Source organism: Haplochromis burtoni, unplaced genomic scaffold (assembly GCF_018398535.1).
Source record: "Haplochromis burtoni strain Fernald_Lab_line unplaced genomic scaffold, NCSU_Asbu1 Contig_88, whole genome shotgun sequence".
NCBI classification, from domain to species: domain Eukaryota; kingdom Metazoa; phylum Chordata; class Actinopteri; order Cichliformes; family Cichlidae; genus Haplochromis; species Haplochromis burtoni.
Genome location: NW_024582449.1, coordinates 304,891 through 328,122, shown reverse-complemented (window position 1 = coordinate 328,122; position 23,232 = coordinate 304,891). Strand labels below are relative to the sequence as shown.

At 40.6% G+C, this 23,232-nt stretch overlaps 2 protein-coding genes across 6 annotated transcripts in view; one reads left to right on the top strand and one right to left on the bottom strand.

The window, feature by feature from the left end:
- Positions 1-13: 13 nt before the first annotated feature.
- Positions 14-6,593, top strand: siae (sialic acid acetylesterase). 2 transcript variants are annotated; one of them, XM_005927270.3, is made up of 10 exons: positions 14-145; positions 440-601; positions 864-1,018; positions 1,214-1,352; positions 1,613-1,781; positions 1,916-1,998; positions 2,077-2,210; positions 2,405-2,559; positions 4,733-4,919; positions 6,147-6,593. In XM_005927270.3, exons 1-10 carry the CDS (start codon positions 91-93, stop codon positions 6,408-6,410), a joined length of 1,503 nt encoding a protein of 500 aa, XP_005927332.1. In that variant the 5' UTR covers positions 14-90; the 3' UTR covers positions 6,411-6,593. The 2 variants fall into 2 exon arrangements, with proteins under 2 accessions (XP_005927332.1, XP_014190655.1); XM_014335169.2 differs by having other exon boundaries at positions 405-601.
- Positions 6,594-16,313: 9,720 nt separating this feature from the next.
- The window catches only part of tbrg1 (transforming growth factor beta regulator 1), a 10,626-nt gene continuing 3,707 nt past the window's right edge, over positions 16,314-23,232 (bottom strand). The window contains exons 1-15 of one of the 4 annotated variants that reach the window (XM_005927269.2): positions 22,833-23,178; positions 22,553-22,690; positions 21,823-21,880; positions 21,631-21,713; positions 21,363-21,399; positions 20,945-21,007; positions 19,588-19,824; positions 18,503-18,573; positions 18,173-18,414; positions 17,945-18,081; positions 17,664-17,810; positions 17,431-17,528; positions 17,176-17,286; positions 16,887-17,029; positions 16,314-16,593 (exon numbers count right to left, since the gene is read on the bottom strand). In XM_005927269.2, the coding sequence (XP_005927331.1) occupies positions 16,505-16,593; positions 16,887-17,029; positions 17,176-17,286; positions 17,431-17,528; positions 17,664-17,810; positions 17,945-18,081; positions 18,173-18,414; positions 18,503-18,573; positions 19,588-19,824; positions 20,945-21,007; positions 21,363-21,399; positions 21,631-21,713; positions 21,823-21,880; positions 22,553-22,671 (1,635 nt within the window). In that variant the 5' untranslated portion in view covers positions 22,672-22,690; positions 22,833-23,178 and the 3' untranslated portion in view covers positions 16,314-16,504. Of the gene's footprint in view, positions 16,658-16,886; positions 17,030-17,175; positions 17,287-17,430; positions 17,529-17,663; positions 17,811-17,944; positions 18,082-18,172; positions 18,415-18,502; positions 18,574-19,587; positions 19,825-20,944; positions 21,008-21,362; positions 21,400-21,630; positions 21,714-21,822; positions 21,881-22,552; positions 22,691-22,832; positions 23,179-23,232 lie in introns of those variants that run through there. The other 3 variants (XM_042222538.1, XM_042222536.1, XM_042222537.1) reach the window with 3 other exon arrangements.

Sequence of the window (23,232 nt, the reverse complement as noted above, 5' to 3'; positions counted from 1 at the left end):
CCCGAAACGCAAGTGACGTTTGTATCTGTTACGTGGACTTTCGCCAACAAGCGCGTGACTTTTCCCCACAAGGCGGCTCTTGCTGTGATCATGGCTGCTACACTTTGTGTTGCTTTTGCACTTTTAGCTTCTCTTCACACTTGTGGTGAGTGCATTATCTTTACGCTGCATATTGTGGCAGTTTTCGAGTTTCCAGCAAGCCTTGACCTACTTAATGTAAATCTAACCGGACTCAATTTTTTATGTTGTTTTTTTATTCATCTGCATAAGTTTTATGATTCCTTGAAACTTTAAATTTCACTTCCTGGTTGGAAGTGAAATTGCTGAGACGAACACTATCTTTTGCAAGTGTCCTGGACTGACATAGGCAGCATTAATCTTGCTTGTTTTGTTTTTTTTTTCAGTGTAATAAAACAATCAAATTTGTTGGTGTGTGTAGATGGGAAGCTGCGTTTTGCCTCCTACTATGGAGACCACATGGTGCTGCAGAAGTCTCCAGAGAGAGCTGTGCTGTGGGGATATGGCCCTGAGGGTGCACAGGTTACCGTCTCCTTGTTAGGTTTATTTAAACGGCAAGCCTCACTGGTCACTGTGACAAACGGTAAGTACAGCACGTTGTTGTCAAAGACGGGATTTATCCTGACATCTGTACTGAATTCAAACTAAGTGAAATTGACAGCAGCAGATATAGCGGGTACCTCACTTTTGTTTTGGGGCTTGTATTCTGTAACTGTGGTCACTGACCTAGTAAAAGTAACAGCATGTTGTGCCTCAGATTCAGTCTCTGAATTTGTCTTGATCATGTTTCATAGATGCTACAATGTTACACATAGCTAAAAGTTTTTTGTTTCTTTTTCTTAAAGGCATTTGGCAAGTGACCCTTGACCCTGTTGCTGCTGGTGGTCCATATAATGTGACAGCAAAAGTTCAGAACGATTCAGCTACTCTTACAGATGTGCTGTTTGGAGACATTTGGATGTGTGGAGGGCAGAGCAACATGTGGTTTAACATGACTCAGGTAAGGTTGTCTGTCTCTGTGCTGACATTCAGGTTTTGCCTTATACCTGGTGTCAGCTGGGACATGCCAAAACCCTCTGCATCTTTGCCCAATTACAAAAGAGCCATCAAACATAAGGCAAAAAGCAGTTTCTTCTTAAAATGTATTTAATCATTTGTTGAAGCATATCTATTTTGTTTACTCACTCTTCACCAGATTTTCAATGCAACAGAGGAGCTGTCTGTTGTTGCTAAGTATCCTTATGTCAGGCCTTTTATGGTAGCGTTGAACACAAGTGACATCGAGTTAATGGATCTGATAGAAGTAGAGATTCCCTGGTCTGTGCCCACTGCCAGTAAGATAAGATTTTATTTTCATTTTAAGTATTTATTGAGATATTGGAAAATGTGTTTATACTTAAAGGTTTTGTTTTGGATCATTGAACATTCATATAATACTTTGCATCTCTCCCTAAATTCAAGCTATGGTTTTATTGTGGTTTCAACATATGACATTAGAATATGGTCTCAGGTCAAATAAATATCAACCATGATGCATATATACCGCTCTTAGCTTGCGTTATACTGGTTGATTAATGAACAGCTGTGTTTCCAGGTGTGGTGGAAGAGTTTTCTGCTGTGTGCTGGCTCTTTGGACGTTACATGTATGAGACCTTGAAGTACCCCATAGGACTGGTGGAGTCCTGTTGGGGTGGCACACCGGTCGAAGTGTGGTCATCTTCAAGAGCCCTGAAACAGTGTCAAGAAGTGCCAGTTGTAAACGGGTAAGGACACAAAAACACATTCTCCAGCTGTCTGACTGAAGTTAAGACAGCAGTTGTTTCTGTGTGTTTAATACCCATCAAACATGGTCTGTACTAACTGCACTGTGCATGTTTTCTCCATGTCGTGATCTCAGACCTAAAAAAAATTCTATTTTGTGGAATTCAATGATCCACCCATTGCTCAATATGACCATCAAAGGGGCCCTCTGGTACCAAGGTAAGACTCCTTATATCACAGGTAGGTTTGGAGTATTCAGTGGCTCACATAAACTTCTGGGGTTTATCACATTTTCAGGTGAGGCCAATGCAGAGTATAACCAGGACAAGTACAACTGTTCCTTCCCGGCTATGATTGATGACTGGAGGATGGCATTTCATCAGGGCTCAGGGGGGCAAACAGCTCCTGACTTCCCCTTTGGGTTTGTCCAGGTCTGTTAGGCATTGGTTTAACACTAACAAAGAGTAAACTTGAAACATTTTTGGTGTAGGTGCACCATTACTGTAGCACTGTAGCATCCAACAACACAAGGGCTTCTCTTTTCAGTAGAAGTGTAACATAGGCCGATTTATAACATTTTTTTATTGTGTTGCAATGGTGATGAGTGATTCCTCTACATGTGCAGCTGTCCACTTACATAAAGACCTCCAAAGATGATGGCTTTCCAAACATCCGCTGGCACCAAACAGCAGACTTTGGTTTTGTTCCTAACCTCAGGATGAAGAAAACCTTCATGGCTGTGGCTTTGGATTTACCAGATGCAACTTCGCCGTATGGCACGTAAGAACAAGTGAAAGCATAGAATTTTTGTTATATCTAGTGTGTACAGTGGGGGAAATAATTACTGGATCCTATGCAAAATTATTTGGTTTGTTCACTTACAAAGAAATTAAGTCTCCAATTTTTTTGGTAGCTTCATTTTTGTGTAGAGAGACAGAATATCAACCAAAAATCCAGAAAAGGCAGTTTACATAAAAGTTAGACATTTTTTGCATATTCTCAAGCTAAACATTAGTACTCTGTGGAAAAACCGTTGTTTCCAAACACACAAGTTTATTTAAATTCAGTCTTATTTATATAGCGCAAAATCACAAAAGCAGTTGCCTCAAAGCACTTTGTATTGTAAGGTAAAGACAATAATATATAGAAAACCCCACCAATCAGATGAACTGCTATGACAAAGCTCTTGGCGACAGTGGAAAGCAAAAACTCCCGTTTAAATGGAAGAAACCACCGGCAGAACCAGGCTTAGGAAGGGACACAGTCATTGTGGGTAAGGGGAGGTGGACAGGAAAAAAGAGACACTGTGGAAGAGAGTCGGATATTAATAAGAATTGGACATATAATCAAATCAATCCTTATACAACAGTTGGAAGAGCTTGGTCTGCGTAGCCGGCAATAAGTCAGACTGGTCCCCAGTGGGCGTTGGACTCCGCCAGGGCTACCTTTTGTCACAGATTCTGTTCATAATTTTTATATAATTTCTAGGCCAAGGGGCGGAAGGCTTCTGCTTGGGCAGTTTCAGAATCTCGTCTCTGCTTTTTATGAATGATGTGGTTCTGCTGGCTTTATGAGATGGTGACCTCCAGCTCGCACTGAAACGGTTTATAGCCAAGTGTGAAGCGGTGGAAATGAGAATCAGCGCCTCCAAGTCTGAGGCCATGGTCCTCAGCCGAAAAAGGGTGGAGTGCTCACTATGGGTTAGGGACCAGTTCCTGCCCCAAGTGGAGAAGTTTGAGTATCTCAGGGTCTTGTTCACGAGTGAGGGGAAAGGGGAGTGGGAGATTGACAGACGGTGCTGCAGTAATGCAGATACTCTACCGATTTGTCATGTTGAAGAGAGAGCTGAGTGTAAAAGCGCTCTCGATTTACCAGTCGAGCTACATCCCCACCCTCACCTGTGGTCACAGACTTTCGTTAGTGACCGAAAGAACAAGATTGTGGATACAAGCAGCGGAAATGAGCTTTCTCCACTTCTTCATTATTTAACAGACATGTTATGCAGTTCTCTATCCAGTTGACTATTAGTATGCAACCTAACCCAACAATGTAAACTGTATTTTCATACATAACCATCAACATTTCAGAGGCCGCCTTTAATAGGCAAATTTTTCTCAAAGGTATGTCAGTCACATTGTACTGTCTTAAGATGGACAGACTGTACAACTCTTTTTAGCTAATACTTTTAGCATTCTACCCAACATTCAAGAGCCACAAGGAGCTCTCCTCTCGTCAGATGCCAAGTGGGTTTTGGTGTCTTGGCGAAGGACTCTTATACATGTGGACAGGAGAAGGTGGGGATTAAACCTCAAAACTATTAATAGCCATTGGTCTATCCACTCTACAAGCTGAGGCACACATGTCACATTTGGGGATGAAAATAGACTAGGAAAAAAAAAAAAGGAACATACCCCTCTGATGTCACTGATTGTTTGTGGATGGTGAAAATACCAAAGTCAAGGCTAGCTGTAAATGTTGCAATTTTTGGAGCCAAAAGTGGCAATTTATGGAAAAGAAGATGGAGTTGGTAAGTGGTACTTGACCCTTACCTGATGAGAGGAACATGCCAATTTTACCTCTTGTCCATAAGGTAGGTGTCTAACCTGGTAGTATCAGTTCTAGATTAGGTACTGGAATTAACATGCAGGCTGTTTTTCACTTACAGTGGCAGAATTGGTTCTGCATTGGTGGGAAAGAGATGAGTGATGCTTAAAACTCCATTTAAGAAACGTACAATCCAGTGCAGATTACTGAATTTATCTAATGTCATCATAATCACTTATGAGGGAAATAATTGTGTATTTGATGATGGCGTTGATTATTTTTCAGTGGTACGGCTAGTGTAAAGCTAACTCTAAACAGATACAAAGTATTGAGAGTACAAATATTGGATTCTAGTTTATATGACAATCGGATTGTTTATAAAAATACTGATGTGGTTTTTCCGTTTCAGGATCCATCCCAGAGACAAGCAGGATGTAGCCTATAGACTGACACTGGGTGCTAGGGCTGTGGCTTATGAGGAAGAGAACGTGCCCTTCCTCGGACCTTTCCCCAAAGAAATTGCATCCACTCAGATGTACGTCAACATTACCTATGACCAGGCAGTCTCTGTCACATCATCCAAAGACATCTTTGAGGTAAGGGTGGCAGGGATGTAAGCGTGAGTTAGCACAAATCCTAAAACTTTAGGGTTGACATTTGTATCCCTAGACCCCTTTCAAAAGTGTCCTACAGCAAGATATCCATCCGTCCATCCATTTTGTTCTGCTTATCTGGGGCCAAGTCATGGGGAAAACAACCTAAACAGTTGGCCTCAAGCCGCCAGCTCCACCTCATCTGGGGGAACACCATTGCCTTCCCACCCCAGGATATGCCCAGCGTATCCTGGGCCTACCCCAGGATATCTGCCTGGTGGAATATATCCATAACACCTCGCCCAGGCAGCGTTCTAATCAGATGCCACCACCTCAACTGGCTCAATGTGATGTGGAGGAGTCATGGCTTTACTTTGAGTGCTTTCTGAATGACTGAACTGTCTCTCAAACTAAGCCCAGCCACACTTCACTTATTTTTGCCACGTGTATCTGCGATCTTATTCTTTCAGTCATTACTTGGAGCTTGTCGCCATAAGTGAGTGTAGGAATGTAGATCAGCTGGTAAATCAAAAACTTTGCTTTTATACTCGGCTCTTGGTTCGCCACAACAGATTGGTACACCCATCAATGCAGAAGCTGTACCAATCTGTTTGTCATTTTCCAGCTCCCCTCTCCCTTCAATTGTTAACCAGACCCCAGGATACTTAGACTACTCTACTTGGGGCAGCAACTCATCCTAACTTAATTACAACAAAGCACCTGATCTGGAGTGAGAACACCATCCCTTTTTTTGGTGAGAACCATGGTCTCAGACTTGAAGGTTCCAGTCCAATTGGGAGGCTGCCACCCTATAAAGCTTACGCCTTTTGAAGCCAACAAATTCAAAACCAACAAACTGGGTGAAGTCCAAGAGCCACTGAACTGAATAGCTCATAGCAGTGGGTCAGATACCCCATACTCCTGAACCCTCTCAAACAGGATCCTCTGAGGGACGCTTTCTCCAAATCCACAAAGCACATGTAGACTCGTTGGACCGTTGCACCCTGCATTCCAACACTGTCCCTACTGGTGTGCAGGTTGTGTGTGCATATCAATGAGAAACATTGTAGAATAGTCTGCACAGCCTGGTTAAGTTACTTCTTAGATTATTTACTATTGTAGTTGTACTCTTATAATCATGCACTTAAAGAATATTTAGCTGTAGTCAATACTTGCTGTGATGACTTCTAAGTCAAAGTCACTTGTTGTTCTCTTGTCTTTTTAATCAAGGTCTGTTGCTCGGATATTTGGGCTCCATGTGGGCCTAAGTCCCTTTGGCTTCAAACTCCTATATTGGGGTGGGATCTGACCACCATCCAGGTGTCAGCTGCTGTGTGTCAGTCGTCTGAAGTCGCTGGTGTTCGATACGCTTGGAGAGACTGGCCCTGTGAGTTTAAAGCCTGTCCCGTCTACAGCGCCAGTTGGATTTTACCAGCACCTCCTTTCATCATCAATCACTCTTCATGGAAAGGAGGCGTTTGGAAAAGCTACTAACCCTGAAACTGTGACAAGGCATTTGTCTGTACGGTCAGTTGGGATAACTGGGCACGGTGTTGATTGGCGACCTCTCCAGGGTTTGTAATAGGCTCAGAGCAGCTTGTCTGTTCATTTTGTAATTCCATTTGGTGAAAACACTTTGTCTTCATGAAATTTGATGAATAAAATAATAAAAATCTCCATACCACTTCTTTATTACTTTGAATATGACCTTTTACTTTAAAAATAGTTGTATTTCATTGATCAGACACATATAGAACTAATAAAAGAAATCCCTTTATAGGTTTCACAGTACAGTACAATGTATCAGCAACAGAATGGTTTGAAACTGAATTTTACTTTCATTGTCAAACTAAGGAAACATTGAGCAATAATCAGTGATCACTCTCTTCATTTCCAAATGAGCCAATGAGCTGTATATTTCACAGCCTTGTTATTAGACACCATTTCAAAGCTGCTCCAACAAGGTTGTTCTTCAATTTGACAACTGCATCACTTAACAGTGGAGCTGGAATGTGATATGCAAGCCTACGAAACTTGAATTAAAAACCAAATACAAGTTCTACAGTGTATGTCACTGTTCGGATTAAGAAAAAAGCCCAACTGTGAGACGTACAGCTGCTGCTGAAGTTTTACATTGTGGTAATTTCAGTTTTATGTACTGACACAGATCTTTAAAGCAGTTTGCAATGGTTGGACATTAATGGTGGCCTCATCATGTACCGGACGTGGACATTTCACAGTTCTTCCATTACTTTATGCCCCAACCAACAGCTTTCCTATTCTCCTGCCTATAACCTTCAGCCATCAGCTATCTTGGTTATTACTGACATTCAGTTTTAAATAACATGCCAACAGAACGCAGTGTGTTCATTTGTCTTTGCTGAAGCCAAACAGGTAAACTCCTTTGGTAAATAAGCACCTGGCTGGTAAGCTGTTGGATAATTAATGTTGCATCTGCTTTCATTTTTCATGCTGTTGTTTTAGTCTATAGATGTTAATTACTGTGGCATTCATAAGGATTCACCTCACAGCAACACACCGTTCTGTGTATCTGAGGAGGATGTTTGCAAAACCTTATCTAGCAGCTTGTTTGGTTTCGTGATCACTCGCTGTAGTGGTGTAATAACTGATGGTATCTGACGGTGGTGTGGCAGACATGTTAGAGTGATTGGGTTTCTAAAAAAAAAAAAGTGCTTTATAGTTTTGTTTTTCTTAGAGCTCTGGTGTTAATGTGCGATCAGGCTTCTGTGTTTACCTTTGTTGGAATTTGAGAAAATGAGTCACTCAAAATAAAACTGCACAAACAATTTTAATTTGCGTGGGATTTTTTTAATTTTTTTTTTTTTTTTGGGGGGGGGGGGGTGAAGAATCATGTTCTCATTGCTGTATTTGTATTTTTTTTTTCTTTGTTTGTGAAGTTCTTAACTAATGTTCTGTGCCGTCCTTGCAGAGCAGCAATCACTGTGATGATTTTTAGGGGATTCAGTCAAATTTTCCTGACTACTGTGGTTTTTTGTTGTTTATTTTTGTTACAAGCATTAATGAAAATGTATCAATCGTTATAAAATCAAAAATAAACATTGCACTCTTTTTGTTATCATTTATGCTTTCCCACTGAATCCTTATGTCATGTTTGAGTTTTACATTAACGAATAAAGCATCGTTTCCTGTTTCAGAACAGCTGATTAGGCCATAATTTACATGAATCAGGAAGGATGGAAAAGTGATTTCATCCCGGTCAATTCTGTCATCATCACTGAATAAAATAAAATTTTAATTTAAAGTGTATAATTTTATAATAATTCAGCTGTAACCTGACAGGGACAAATTCAGGAGACAGAAACTGAAGAAAAAATCTTGAGAAACAGATCAGAGACAGCAAAAGACGAATCTTCCCCCAGATTATGACCATTTCATTGTCTGAATAATTATTCCCTAAAAATTTAGTCTATTGATGTAAAGTAGTGACCTCATTTTCTTGTATTTTGTTTTGCTCTTTAACATTACTGGAAAAAAATGCATCATGAGATTTAGAGAAAAAGTCTGCTTTAATGTTCCCCAGCTTAACCATTTATAATATCATCTAATATCAGCCTTCACTGACAAATAATGGCTTACTTAGGCAGAGATGTTTTACTGAGTTATAGTTTATAGTTCAGCAATAGTTCCAGATTTAACTAAAAAACTACAGGACAAGTTTTCTAAGTCTTTGATGAAAACCTGGAAAAGCTGTTCAGTCAGAAAAATAAAAAAGTTAATTAATTGGTTAATACACATTTGTTTGATACATTAAAGTACATGTTGATGTGGCACTAAATCCTTATTTGTATATGTAAGAAATGAGAGGGAATGAGAGTTTATAGCAGTTAGTTTTGGAGCTGCTTCCTCTAAACCAGGGGTCTCAAACTCGTGGTCCGGGGGCCACTAGCGGCCCACGTCACCCCTACTTGCAGCCCGTATATTGACGTGAGGAAATAGATTGCGATTTGGCCCTTGAAGTTACTTTTTCTGTTAGGGAGGATTTGTTTGTTGTTGAGTGCAGTGTTAAATTAAGTTCTTTAAAAAGCAAAAAATGATTTAATATGAGCAGAGAGTACAAGCATGTTGAGGGATTGGCTGTGTTAATTCAGTGAGAGAGTTGTTTGTGAAAACAATTTTCACTAGCAGTCAAAAACTAATGTGTACACTTATGTCTGCATTTTTATTTTGTCAAATATGAACAAAATCATAGCAGCCAGAAAGAGAGTAACAACTTGTTTATTTGGTAGTTCAATGAAACGCTTCAGTTCAGTGAGAAAAAAAAAACTGCGTTCACATTTGCAGTTTTGTCTTGTTACACAATAATTGAAATTTATCCATCTTCTTCCGCTTTATCCGGGGCCGGGTTGCGGGGGCAGCAGCCTAAGCAGAGAAGCCCAGACCTCCCTCTCCCCAGCCACCTCTTCCAGCTTATTCAGGGGAACACCAAGGTGTTCTCAGGCCAGCCGAGAGATATAATCTCTCCAGCGTGTCCTGGGTCTGCCCCAGGGTAAATTGAAATTTAAAAAAACAAAACACTTCATTTTCGGAAATATTTGAGGGTGTTTTCTTGTTTGTTTGTTTTTTGTACTACTTAAACACTAAAGAGGCCCTCCAATGAGATGACAGTGCCAGCAGTGGCCCACAGCTCATTTAAGTTTGAGACCCCTGGTCATTACCTTCCTGTATTTCCCTGAGAATAGTAGCTCATACTCTGGAAAAATATATGGGATGGATCACTGGCAATTTTATAAATGTGATGAATCACATTTGTTTCATATTTTGACTGGAGAGACTGATACTCTTTCCTATAATTTAGGAAAGATGTTAGATTTTGTTTTTACTGCAAGTGAGTCAAGCCGGACTGCCATCCCAAATAGCAAACCTTTCAGTGCTGCATTGAAAATGAAGTCTGTTTGTTAATTTCTAACATAACAATCAACATAAACTTCCCATTTAAAACATGTATCTATATAGATGCCCAAATACCTATATGAGCTAACCTGCTCTGTTGTACAGCCTTAAACACCACTGGGTCATGTATCCATATACCTTTAGGGTCAAATATAATTTCTTTCATTTTGTTCACTATGGAGACCACATGGTGTTGTAGAAGTCTCCAGAGAGAGCTGTGCTGTGAGGATATGGCCCTGAGGCTGCACAGGTTACCGTCTCCTTGTCAGGATTAATGAAACAAATGAAGCAAATCTCACCATTCACTGTGACAAACGGTAAGTACAGCACGTTGTTGACATCTCTACTGATTGGAAACAGAAGTCAAACTAAGTGGACCTGACAGCAGCAGGTATGGTGATACCTCACTTTTGCTTTAGAGCTTCTATTATGTAACTGCTGTGAGGGCATTCAGGCAGTGATTGTAAAGTTTTGAATCAATCAATTGCATTTGGGTAAAAATTTGTATCGCATTGATTTGGTAATTTTACTTGATCGCAGTTCGTGTATTGGTTTGTCTCTTTGTGTTAATCCTAAAACAGACTGGTGACCACTCCAGGGTGGACCCTGTCTCTGGACCTATAGTAGCTGGCTCCAGCCTCTCCTTCCATGATGTGTTCACAAACATTGAACACTTACATTTTTACCAGTTGCAGCTTGCGATTTCTTAGTAATGTAGTTTGTAGATGCTAAATAAATGAAAACTAAAAGTTTCATGATGCTGCGGTGGGGCCAAAAGACAAGTTAAGCATGTTTGTTTGTCTGTAGCTCAGTAAGATGCATTCTGCTTTGCTCACCTGCTCTGCACACACACTAAACATACATTGCACTTTCAGTGTCGCCATAGGGTTGGTCTAAACATCCACAGCACTGTCTGAAAAACTGAAATCAATTTGAAGTTTTACTTCCTGTTCAAATACTGCCTGTCCCACACTCAGCCTGGAGCAATTTTCTCAATCTGGTGCCAAGTATCCTGTTCGATATCTTTTCAGAGGTCCCTTCACCATGTTTTCTTTAGCCTACCTCTTTTTCTTCTCCTCACTTGTGGGCTCCATGTCAGGGCTTGTCTGGTGATCTTGTTGCCCGGTTTCCTCAGTGTATGTCTAATGCATCTTCTATCTGTATAGGTACTTGCTTTGCTTTTCCCCCACAGGTCGTGATTACAGATCTTTGGCCAAAAGGTCTCCAAAATTTTGCTTGGGCAGCTGTTGATGAAGTTCTGCATCTTATTGGTGGCAGCTTTTGTCATCTTCCAATATTCTGTACCATAGAGCAACACTGATTTCACGTTGAGCTGTAGAGTCTGGTCTTCAAGTATTCCTGACTTTACAGCATTTAACGGCACAAAAGTGTGAGAAAATCTTCATCTGCATCATGAGTAATTCGACTAATAAGACGCCTCATAATCATCATCTCATACATTTTAATATTTAAAAGTACAAAGTCTAAAATGTAGACATGCTTTTTAAGTAAAATACAACTGGAAGAGGGATGAGCAGACTTTTCCATTTTGCAGTGTATGCATATTTTGCCTCACCTCCAAATAAGAGCACACTGTGTTTATGCATTAGAGACTAACATCCTGGCTTTACAGATGATAGCAAACACAATTTTGCACTCTATTGCACTTTCAATAAGCATGCATATTGTCTTATACTGGCCAGGTAAAATAATAACTGAAATCACTAAAATACAACACCATGATCTAGATGTGTCTGCATGTGAAACCAACTCTACACTTGAAAAGTGTGGGGAAGAAGGTGTGCGCTATTTACTACAAGTACGACACACAGTTTGACTTGATTACTTTTAAGAAGCTCCTGCTCAAGCATTCAGTGGGTCATTAAAGCATTTCTCATGGTTGTGGCCTGATATGCTGCCAGGACACGGTATGTCTCTGGCATGACTTTAACATCTAAGGAAATTTTTTCTTTGACAAAAAGCTAAACAGGGATTTTCCATTTTCCTCTGAACTCTGCTTTTGGTTACTGTTTGATGTGTTGACTTGTTCTTGTGATCTTAGTATGGCACTCTTTCAAAAACATTAAAAAGTTTTAGTCTCACACTGTATTTTTTTTTTCACGATCCATCCCCAAGATGAGTAGGATGTAGCCTATAGACTGACTCTGTGTCCCAAATCCGAGGTTTATGATGCCCATCATCGGAAAGGATGGGCACCAAAGAAACTGCTACCACTTAAGTATTCAGTATGTTCAGGCAGCCTCTGTCACGTGCTCCAAAAAGGTCTTTGAGGTAGGACTGGCAGCGATATAGGTGTGAGTTAGCATTTCCACTAATTGCAAGTTTAGCCATTTGAATGAGAAACACATTGCAAAACACTTCAGAGCCTGGAAATCTCTGTGCATTTGTGCTAGTAATAAATAAATGTCACAGGGTGGACTCTGAATCCCTAAGCAATAGTCTCAGTTAGTGCTATCTGGATAATATATGTACCTTGACTGCATTTAGCTTCCTTTTTACCGCTGTCACAGCCAGACAGTCACATTCATTTATTCACTTACGGTAAGTGTCCCATCATTAAGTGTCTCATCCCACTGGAATGTAAAGTAATGTTATTAGACTAACACTGCTATGTAACAGATTTGTTTTGGCTAGCTTGGAGTCCAATTCAGATGTCCCCAGGAAGAAAATAAAGTATGTGTGCATCTAGGAACGAAAGGATTATATCTACTTCAAGGTTTTCTGGATAATTGCTTTTTTTTAATGTATAATTTGCAGATAATTACTGCACTATGTGAATGTAGAAAAGGATGGCAAATGTTTATTTTAACACACTGTGAATTGAAATTTACAAGACAAGTCATTTTGACTAAAAGTCTGCACAAATAAATGTCTGATGTGTTGCGTTCAAATCCAACACTTCTCCTGAAAACAAGAACAAAATACAGAAACATGTTTTGCTAAATGCGAGCATAAACTGGACAAAAAAACTTAACTGTAATGTACCAGTTAAATATCTGGGAAATATGTATCCCATACATGGAAAAGCATAGCAACTACAGGGAGTGCAGAATTATCAGGCAAGTTGTATTTTTGAGGAATAATGTTATTATTGAACAACAACCATGTTCTCAATGAACCCAAAAAACTCATTAATATCAAAGCTGAATGTTTTTGGAAGTAGTTTTTAGTTTGTTTTTAGTTTTAGCTATTTTAGGGGGATATCTGTGTGTGCAGGTGACTATTACTGTGCATAATTATTAGGCAACTTAACAAAAAACAAATATATACCCATTTCAATTATTTATTTTTACCAGTGAAACCAATATAACATCTCCACATTCAAAAACAAAACAAAAACAAATCAGCGACCAATATAGCCACCTTTCTTTGCAAGGACACTCAAAAGCCTGCCATCCATGGATTCTGTCAGTGTTTTGATCTGTTCACCATCAACATTGCGTGCAGCAGCAACCACAGCCTCCCAGACACTGTTCAGAGAGGTGTACTGTTTTCCCTCCTTGTAAATCTCACATTTGATGATGGACCACAGGTTCTCAATGGGGTTCAGATCAGGTGAACAAGGAGGCCATGTCATTAGTTTTTCTTCTTTTATACCCTTTCTTGCCAGCCACGCTGTGGAGTACTTGGACGCGTGTGATGGAGCATTGTCCTGCATGGAAATCATGTTTTTCTTGAAGGATGCAGACTTCTTCCTGTACCACTGCTTGAAGAAGGTGTCTTCCAGAAACTGGCAGTAGGACTGGGAGTTGAGCTTGACTCCATCCTCAACCCGAAAAGGCCCCACAAGCTCATCTTTGATGATACCAGCCCAAACCAGTACTCCACCTCCACCTTGCTGGCGTCTGAGTCGGACTGGAGCTCTCTGCCCTTTACCAATCCAGCCACGGGCCCATCCATCTGGCCCATCAAGACTCACTCTCATTTCATCAGTCCATAAAACCTTAGAAAAACCAGTCTTGAGATATTTCTTGGCCCAGTCTTGACGTTTCAGCTTGTGTGTCTTGTTCAGTGGTGGTCGTCTTTCAGCCTTTCTTACCTTGGCCATGTCTCTGAGTATTGCACACCTTGTGCTTTTGGGCACTCCAGTGATGTTGCAGCTCTGAAATATGGCCAAACTGGTGGCAAGTGGCATCTTGGCAGCTGCACGCTTGACTTTTCTCAGTTCATGGGCAGTTATTTTGCGCCTTGGTTTTTCCACACGCTTCTTGCGACCCTGTTGACTATTTTGAATGAAACGCTTGATTGTTCGATGATCACGCTTCAGAAGCTTTGCAATTTTGAGACTGCTGCATCCCTCTGCAAGATATCTCACTATTTTTGACTTTTCTGAGCCTGTCAAGTCCTTCTTTTGACCCATTTTGCCAAAGGAAAGGACGTTGCCTAATAATTATGCACACCTGATATAGGGTGTTGATGTCATTAGACCACACCCCTTCTCATTACAGAGATGCACATCACCTAATATGCTTAATTGGTAGTAGGCTTTCGAGCCTATACAGCTTGGAGTAAGACAACATGCATGAAGAGGATGATGTGGACAAAATACTCATTTGCCTAATAATTCTGCACTCCCTGTATTTTCACATGGTTTTCTGTGCAACTTGCAATTAGTAAGTAACGTTATAGCAATAAAACTGAAACAACTGCTGGAGCTCAGGCTTCAAAATAAAGCACAGCTATTTTTCACATACAGTAGAAAGCCAAGAGGTGTACTTTGAAGGAAGATTAACTTGACCTGAGCTGCAAGTCAGATTTTTCAATGTCACAAAACAGGCTCTTATATTTTGGCTTGATCACTATGGTAACTTGTGTTGCACAGTAAACAAAATCAGTAAATACTTAGTCGTGATTTGGTGCCAATTCTATTTTATACATTTGTATTGCGGCTGACAGAACAGACTATAAAGGTGACAGGTTTTAGTGATAACCACAGACAATATATAAAAAAGTTAATTCAATGTGGCCAAAGTCTGCATGGATTTCACATTATTATGGCAGACCTGTCAGTCCCGAAAGCACTGATGATCACATTGAAAAGCACCAAGTTCAAAGCTTTTCTTGATTTTCTCTAATAATGTGAACCTTTCACTTTAATGGTTATTTACTTGTTGCTTCAATATATTATTATATGTCACCAGCACACACTCAATTCTTTTTTGAGGGGATAACGCTGGTGATTAAAGGTATAATTTCACTGTATTAAAAGAAAATTTCAGTGTATTTTTCAATTACAACAAAGTATATTTACCTACAAATAAATAAAGTCATAAAGTAACACATAAATAAAGGTATGCACACTACCTATAAAGGGGGGTTCTGAAAAAAAAAAGAAGAGAAAACAAAAAATAATTACATTGTGAGTAATTTTCAGTATTGTGCATTTTCATGGTAATTTTACAGAAAAACAGGTCTCATGTAAATATTCTGTATTTTTCAGGATGCAGGCTACATCACGGAAAAAAAACATCTTTATCTAATAATCATTATGCTGATGTGTATGATGTATTCATCTGTCCTTTTATTTTACCAATAGTAACGATATAATAAAGTGTTCTCTCTTACCAACTTACAAGAAAAAATAAATGTCTTCAAAATTTGCAGTTCTATGAAACCTTGTAATGTTGGAGCCAACTCTCATTTTTCCCTTCACAATGACATTTCAAACATAACTTTGAAAAGGAAAAAAACACAGTGTCCTTTCCTGTAAAATATCTGGAATTTAGGTCCATGATATAACCTGCACCACAAAAAGTACAGTGTGTTTACAACGTAAGACGGTGAATTATTGCAAACCTACCAAGAAATTACACACTAATTAAACTACTTATGCAGTACTTCAATATTTACTGTATAATTTGTGTTGCTGTTCCTGTAAAACACCTGAAGTTATGCAGTACTTAAAATTACTCATGTATTACCAAAAATTACTTTTATTACTTAAATTTACTTATGTAAAAACCTGACTTGTTCCCACCTTACCTAACTTTACACTTTGTAAATATAATGACATTGTAAGATCAAATAAAATACTTTGAAATTCTATTTAATTACTGTGGACTTGTGACTCATGTTGTAGTGTGCCTAATTATAAAATGTTACTTTTTTATTTGGGGGCTCAAGAGTTGGCAGTTCGTCTTGTAGGAAGGTTGCCGGTTCGAGCCCCGGCTCGGACAGTCTCGGTCATTGTGCCCTTGGGCAAGACACTTCACCCGTTGCCTACTGGTGGTGGTCAGAGGGCCTGGTGGCGCCAGTGTTCGGCAGCCTCGCCTCTGTCAGTGCGCCCCAGGGCAGCTGTGGCTACAATGTAGTTTACCATCACCAGTGTGTGAATGGGTGGATGACTGAATGTAGTGTAAAGCGCTTTGGGGTCCTTAGGGACTAAGTAAAGCGCTACAAACACAGGCCATTTACCATTTGGCAAAACACAATCAGTCAATTGAATCAACATGAAAACACCCACTTTTATTGAAGTTTAAAGAGAGCCTAACTAACAAAAAGCCACATTGGAAAGAAAGCCCAGGCCCCCTGGTGGAGGGAAAAAAAATATGCTCCATCTTGTAATTTACAAGGAATATTTACAACAACTAAGCTCAGGTATGGCCTTGATTTCAGAGGTGCTCCGGCACAGAGCATCAGGAGCTGAAATATGAGGTCGAAGCCTTCATGGTGGGGGAGGTGAGGTGATGCTGATGAGATAAACTAGGAGACTGTGGTGTCTGTCCTGAGGGAAGATGGAGATAGAGAAGTCATCGTCATTGTCACGCTGAGTAATCATCATGTCAGCGCTGGCAAAACAAACAAAACTGCTTTAAAATCCAAGGTGTAACATCTGTGATGAATAACAAACACACTCCAGCAGAGCAAAGTACAGCTGAGTCATCTGCTTTGTTCAGACAGCAGCTGTTGACACAGTTTTTGATTTGTGTCCCAACCAATGACGACCCCCCCACCCCCAACCAACCTGTGACTCACTGTACAGTAAACCCATCTGTCACTTTAATGGAAAGTACGTGCCTGTGATATGCTCTGTCTTGATGTTCTCAAAGCCGTGGTGCCTCTGGAACGCTTCAAAGTTGATTGAGGCATCATCCTCTGATAGGCTGTGAGGGACCTGGCCATCGCCAGGGCGACACACCTCAAAACGGATCCATCTGTAGCTAAATAAACAATTTTAAAAAACAAAAACAAAACATAAATACTATAAAGACATTTTTAAGATGTCTATAATGCAAGTGAGCTAAACCTAGAAAAGCTGAATATATCAAGCTGAGAATCCATTGTTAGGGAGCAGATATGCACTTACTTGCTACACTTGCGAGCTCCGGGACAACTCTGGATGAGATTCTGGATGGTGGGATGAGAGAAGCCAAAGAAGTCTGCTCCTGATGGAACAATCGACACCATGGACTTGGAACTAAGAAGAATGTGCAGAAGGATTTATTTTAACTGAAGGTGACCAAAACTAATTCAAGTTGTACAAGCAGGTTAAGTGACTGGAAGACAAAAGCTTTGTCATGTTTGCTCATTTGTTCAGAATGTGGCGGTGAAGTTGTGCTACCTCACAGACGCGATGGCCTTCAGTAGATTGGCATGGCACGTCAGGGCGGAGGAGGCCACGATCGCATTCTGAGGGTCCTCTTCAGGCACGATCTCAAACTGGAGATGGAGGGTGTTTGGAAAAAATAATTGTTTAAAGTAACAAATCTTAATCTTAGTGTCGTGTGTTCACCTAAAAGTAAACCGAATTTATATAAACATGTATCAAAACTTGCATGTGAGATGAGAACTGACCTGTGGGCCTGTTCCCCCGTCCTTGATTTGGCAGGTGTAGAGGCACTGCTGCTCGGGGTTTTTCATGCTGGCAAAGATGCGCGTGCTGCAGAAGCCCACTGGGTAGATGGCACACTCGTCATGAAACAGCATTCTGTCTGTGATGATCTGGAGAGCAGACAAGAAGGATTCAGTCATCAGCATTTTGAGAGGCTTGACTGTGTCCTCTAAAGCTCACTTTATGCTAAAGATTGGAACTTTAAAACCTCAGCTCAGAGGTTTACTGTCACTGAGACACTGACCTCGCCCAGACTGTAGACTGTCAAACCTCCCAGTACTATGGGAAAGACAGGACGGCCAGAAGAGTCAAGAGGGATGGGTTGCACCACCTTCCGTGAGCCATCTGCGAGTTTTCTCTTCTTGGACATCTTCTTTGGAACTAAAAGCCCAATTTCAACACAATTTAGTTGTATACAGCAACACAAGGATGTCATTTTCTGTCTTAATAAATATTTGATCGTAACACTCACGTTCATCCTTTCCATTCTCCCTCCCCCGCTCCTTCCTTTCCTTTTTGGGTTTTTTAAGTGCTCCTTCTTCGCCTGTTGGCACTGTTGATGACACACTGTGAGTAGTGGACAGACCTGAAGCCCCAGAAGGACCTGAGGATAATGCCACTGGTGGTAAAGGTAGATGAGCGCTTGAGCTGGGTGTGGGCAGTAGCTCCCCCTCTGACAGAGACTGGTATTGCAACAAGGATTTTAGTAAGAACCTGAAAATAAAAAAATGAATGAATACCATGTGCCATTAGAGCAAAAGCACATCATTCCGCATGTCACACAGCAGTCACCTGTACTCACCTCCGCTCCTCCTTTGCTCTCAGAAACTTTTCTTCTATGTGAGCAACTTCATCACAGAGAGCTGCATTTTCCTGTTGGCAAAATTACACCTCGGTGTGGTCAGATTGGATAACATACTTTTCATGTCCTAGTCTACACTTAGACACTTTTGGGGTATCTAATAAATTTGGACCCCCTTTATCTTTCAGAGCAGCATTAATTCTCCATAACAGAATCAACAAGGTACAGGAAACATTAGAGATTTTGGTTCATATTGACAAGACAGCATTACACAGTTATCCATGACGTGAATATCCTGTTCTACCACACTGAGGACTGAGGTGACTGAGAAGGTCATCGTCTCATGACTCACCGTCATGTTCAAGAAACCAGTTTGAGACAATCTATGCTTTTTTTTGACATGAAACACCATATTGCTGGAAGAAGCCATCAGAAGATGGACACACTGATCACGAGCGCCCAAAAGTGTGCCAGAAAAAAGCCCTCATCCCACATACCGCACACCTCTTAAACCACCAGAAGCCTGAACTGTTGAGACAAGGCAGGATGGATCCATGATTTCATGTCGTTTATGTGAAATTCTGACCGTACCATCCATAGAAAGACATCAAGACTCATCAGACTACGCAATGTTTTTCCAAACTGTAGTGCCAATTTGTTTTTCTTATTCACAGTAGAGGAATGCTCTTCTGGAGACCTTGGTTGTAACAAGGAATGCAGATTTCTTTTTTTTGTTCTAACTGAGTTAGTGCCTTCCTTTCTGCTTGAAGCAGTTTGCTCATTCTCCTCTGACCTCAACAAAGCACTTTCATGTTGAGAACTGCTGCTCATTGGACATTTTACTTTTTTGCGCCATTCTTTGTAAAACTCAGCAGTTTCTAAAAGACTCCAACACCAACAACTAAATCAGATTCAATTAAAAATGGTTGTCTCGATCATATCTAAATGCCTAAATGCACTCAGTTGTTGCCATGTGATTGGCTGATTTGCATTATTAGGTAATCAGGTGTACCTACTAAAGTGGCTGGTGAGTTTATATGCATGATGTAAGACTGTTTATTTTTATGGAAACATCATTTACTTACAAATATCATGGCACGAGCAGCTTTGCGCAGCCGGAGGTACTTGAGCCTATACTTTTCATTCTGGTTCTTTCGTGGACCCCTCTTCCCCTTGGCCTTATGCTCAGAGGAGGTAGTGGGAGATGGGAAGGTGGGTGCTGAGACTCCTGACCCAGAACCAGAGATGGTATTCTGCTGCGGCGAGCTGAGGAAAGACTGGGCGGTGAAAGCCTGCAGGGCCTGTTGCCGCTCCTCATCAGTCTGCAAGGGGTCAGAGATGTAGGGGAGACAAAGACAGAGGATTGTTCATTTGTAGCACGAGTTCCTGAGTGTTAAGTCTAATTGTTGAATGTTTGTCATTATGCTTCTTAAATTTGTAAGATCTTAGTTCAATCTATAGGGTCAAGACATTCTTTTGTCCCTGACCACCTCTCCAGCCACTTTGTGCTGGGGAGAATTTTTACACATCCCTTGTGAAGATTGTTTGATGTTTGGTAAGCTTCCTGCCCTTTGTATGGCTTCACTGTGTTATGCATGGTGAACCATACATTGGGTGTGGGGGAGTTATTTTATGACCAGGATGTTGTTAGAACACAGTAGACACACACACACACACTCATCAACACACACACACACACACACACACACACACATCTCACATGCATACAGATGTTTACACATACACACACATAGTGCCTTGTCTTAGAACCATTTGGGGGGTTTTATGGTGGACGTTGCTTCGCTGTGATGTGTATTGTGTGAACTGTTTTCCCAATAAAAGGCAGCAAGCGGAGGCCGTCGTTGGGGTCATTGTGGTAGGATTCAGAGTGCTTTCTGAGACACCGGCTGGGGCCTCCATTGCTAGCAAGTAAAAGATGTTCGTCTTGTTTTTGTCGTTAACGAGAAAAAGTTTCTGAACCAGCGGGGCTTGTGGAAACACAGAGCCAACACTGAGCCTAATGCTTGTGCTTTCCTCAGAATGATGAAATGTACACAAAAAACAAAACAAAACACAGATGCAGCTTCCACTAAAAGTGCTTTTTGACAAATAACAAAAGTTCAACCAAACAAAAGATGCACAAGAAATTAAAACAGAACTGAACTCCCTGTCTCAGCTTATTTCACTCAGACACAGGCTTAATGCAAAAATGCTAGTTGTAATAATGTGAACTTTTAATTCTGTATATATGATTTTTTTCAATTACTTAGAACAGTTTTGTGTATCCCTCTACACTTCTGGGTCCGGCTCTTTTGTGAAAAGAAAGGCTTCCATATTTATCCATAACCAACAGCAGGGCATACAAAGCAATGCAAATTTGCAGCACCTTATAATATATTTAGGTTTGGTATAACAGTGCCATTAGTATCTCAGATGACTCACCAGCAGAGCAAAGACTCCGTTTCTGTTTTCAATCCTCTTGAATCTCCTGCTGCCTTTTTGTGTCTGAAACATAATGCGAGACTGAGGCCAAATGCACGGGGCAGGAAAGGCTGGGTTTGATTCACACAAGCTGGGGGTCAATTTAGATGAATTCAATCATTATAAGATCACAGTTTAAAGGCCCGCACATCAGAGCGCACAGAGAACTGTCTGTTCCGATTACAGCCCAGAAATGTCTGCCTCGTTAAAAAAATGATGCAAAACAAATAAAAGTCAAAGAAGCGGGATGGGAAAACAAAGGATGCTGACAGAAATGCAAATGGCGTTTGCACCAAATCCACTCAACAGGTGATGGTGTAATTTACTGCACTCAACAGCAGAGGCTGCTGTGAGGCTGAGTCTCAAACATTTCCCTTACCTCGCGGTACATGACAGCTTCCAAGCTTGATTTTGCACTGCCAAGGAGAGAACAACAAGATGAGCAAAGTCTAAAGGATCATAGTGAATTACAGAAAACCATATCTCCCTCCTCCGTTGTACCCACTGAAAGACAGCAATCTTGCACACTCTTGGTTTTCATGAATTTGTTCTGATGCTGTCCAACTAAAGCTCATGAAAACTTATGAAACTTGACTTTCTGATATGCTCTAATAACCTAGACAGTTAAAGTGAAGAGAACACTGTACTTGGATTGAACAAGTCCCCTGTCGATGATTCTCTGTTTAATTTCCTTTATGTGCATGGGACCTCCCGCTTCCTCCAAAACAATCTATGTAAGAGAAAGAAAGAAGAAAAAAAAAAACTTGCTACAAAACCAAACGCAAAAGACCCTCACTGCTGTGAATGTTACTGAAATGTTACAAATATATGGCCCATACCTGCGCAGCATCGAGCCACGTCAGGTTCGGTTTCTCTGCTATTTCGCTGGGTGGTTCACTGCAAACAGGAAATAAAACATCAGTGTCCTCTGGTGTAAGTTATCTCCTTGATTTATTTGTACTTTAAAACTTTGGCATAATTTCCTGCAAGCACACCCACTTTATCTGGATACATGTTCATATTGCTTATGCAGAGGAATGACAAAAGGAAAAGTCTATTGCCCTTTAACCTTACAGTGCTGGGAAGTGATGACTTCTTAGAAGCATTTCAATAAATTCCCATAATAGTACATTTCTATGCTGACGGTGCCTCCGCTCATAGGACTCATGGGGTCACTGAGTATTATGATTATTATTATGTGAATCACATCAACTATGGTGTATGGACAAACACTAAAGGATGAAATATATTTTAGAAACATGACACACTGAAGCTGTTCTGGCAGTATATGATGAATTAAGACCTTACTAAGACACATTTTCTCTTTCCTTGAATTTGTCAGTGATCTGAGGATTCTTCTGCTCTTAGCTGTACCCTAACTGAACATGGTGGTAAATAGACTGGTTTCGTATATAGAGGGTTTCTACTCTGCTTGAGTATTCAAAACACTTGAAATTCTATAATCTATGTCAATACTAGCATTATATTTCTTAATCCAAAATAAATGAAGTTACAGTAGACAGTAACATTTTAAAATGACGTATTATAAATCTGATTATTTTGAATCACCTCTCCAGAGTTTCAGTGGTGCCAGACAGAGTTGCAATGCTGTCCAGAGCAGGAAACAGAGAGTAGTTCCCCTGTCCATCAGCCTCCATCTCAGATTCAAACGTGTTGAGGGATTCCATGGAGGGCAGGTATGAGCATCTGCGAAGAAACGTCAATGAGAAAATATCTAGCTGCGTTTCAGTCTACAGGCGTGCCTCACTGCAGACCTTAAGCAAGGCAAACACTGACTTCTGCACAATAACATCAGGTACAGTAAGGACCAGCTACAAGCAAAACCTACCCAAATGAAACTGCAGCAAACACTTATTTGACTTCGTGCTCCTCACTATTAGTTTCCGTGTCAACCGGAACCTTCGTCCGTCCTCATTGCATTGTTTACAGTCAGAGCGGCTAAATGCTAACATCAACTAGCTAGGAGTCATTGGCTAGGAGCAGTTTCCGTGTTTAAATCCAGAGTTGAAAGAATAAATATTTCACTAGTGTGGTCCAACTCGTGAACATATTTGACGTTGGGTTAAAAAAAGCGAATATCTATCACAGTTTTACTGTAGCATAGTAAAGGTATATGAGAATCAAGAAGTCTTGTATTGGAACCAAAGACGGATGAGCACTTTACCGGATATCCGGTGTACATGTACGGCTCGTCAAAATAAAATCCGAAAGTTACACTTAGAAAAAAA

Bases quoted from the DNA above. Each gene is read 5' to 3' on its own strand.
- siae (XM_005927270.3), top strand. From the start codon at position 91: ATGGCTGCTACACTTTGTGTTGCTTTTGCACTTTTAGCTTCTCTTCAC. The intron at 146-439 runs GTGAGTGCATTA...TGGTGTGTGTAG, and splicing joins AGCTTCTCTTCACACTTGTG to ATGGGAAGCTGCGTTTTGCC. The intron at 602-863 runs GTAAGTACAGCA...TTTTTCTTAAAG, and splicing joins ACTGGTCACTGTGACAAACG to GCATTTGGCAAGTGACCCTT.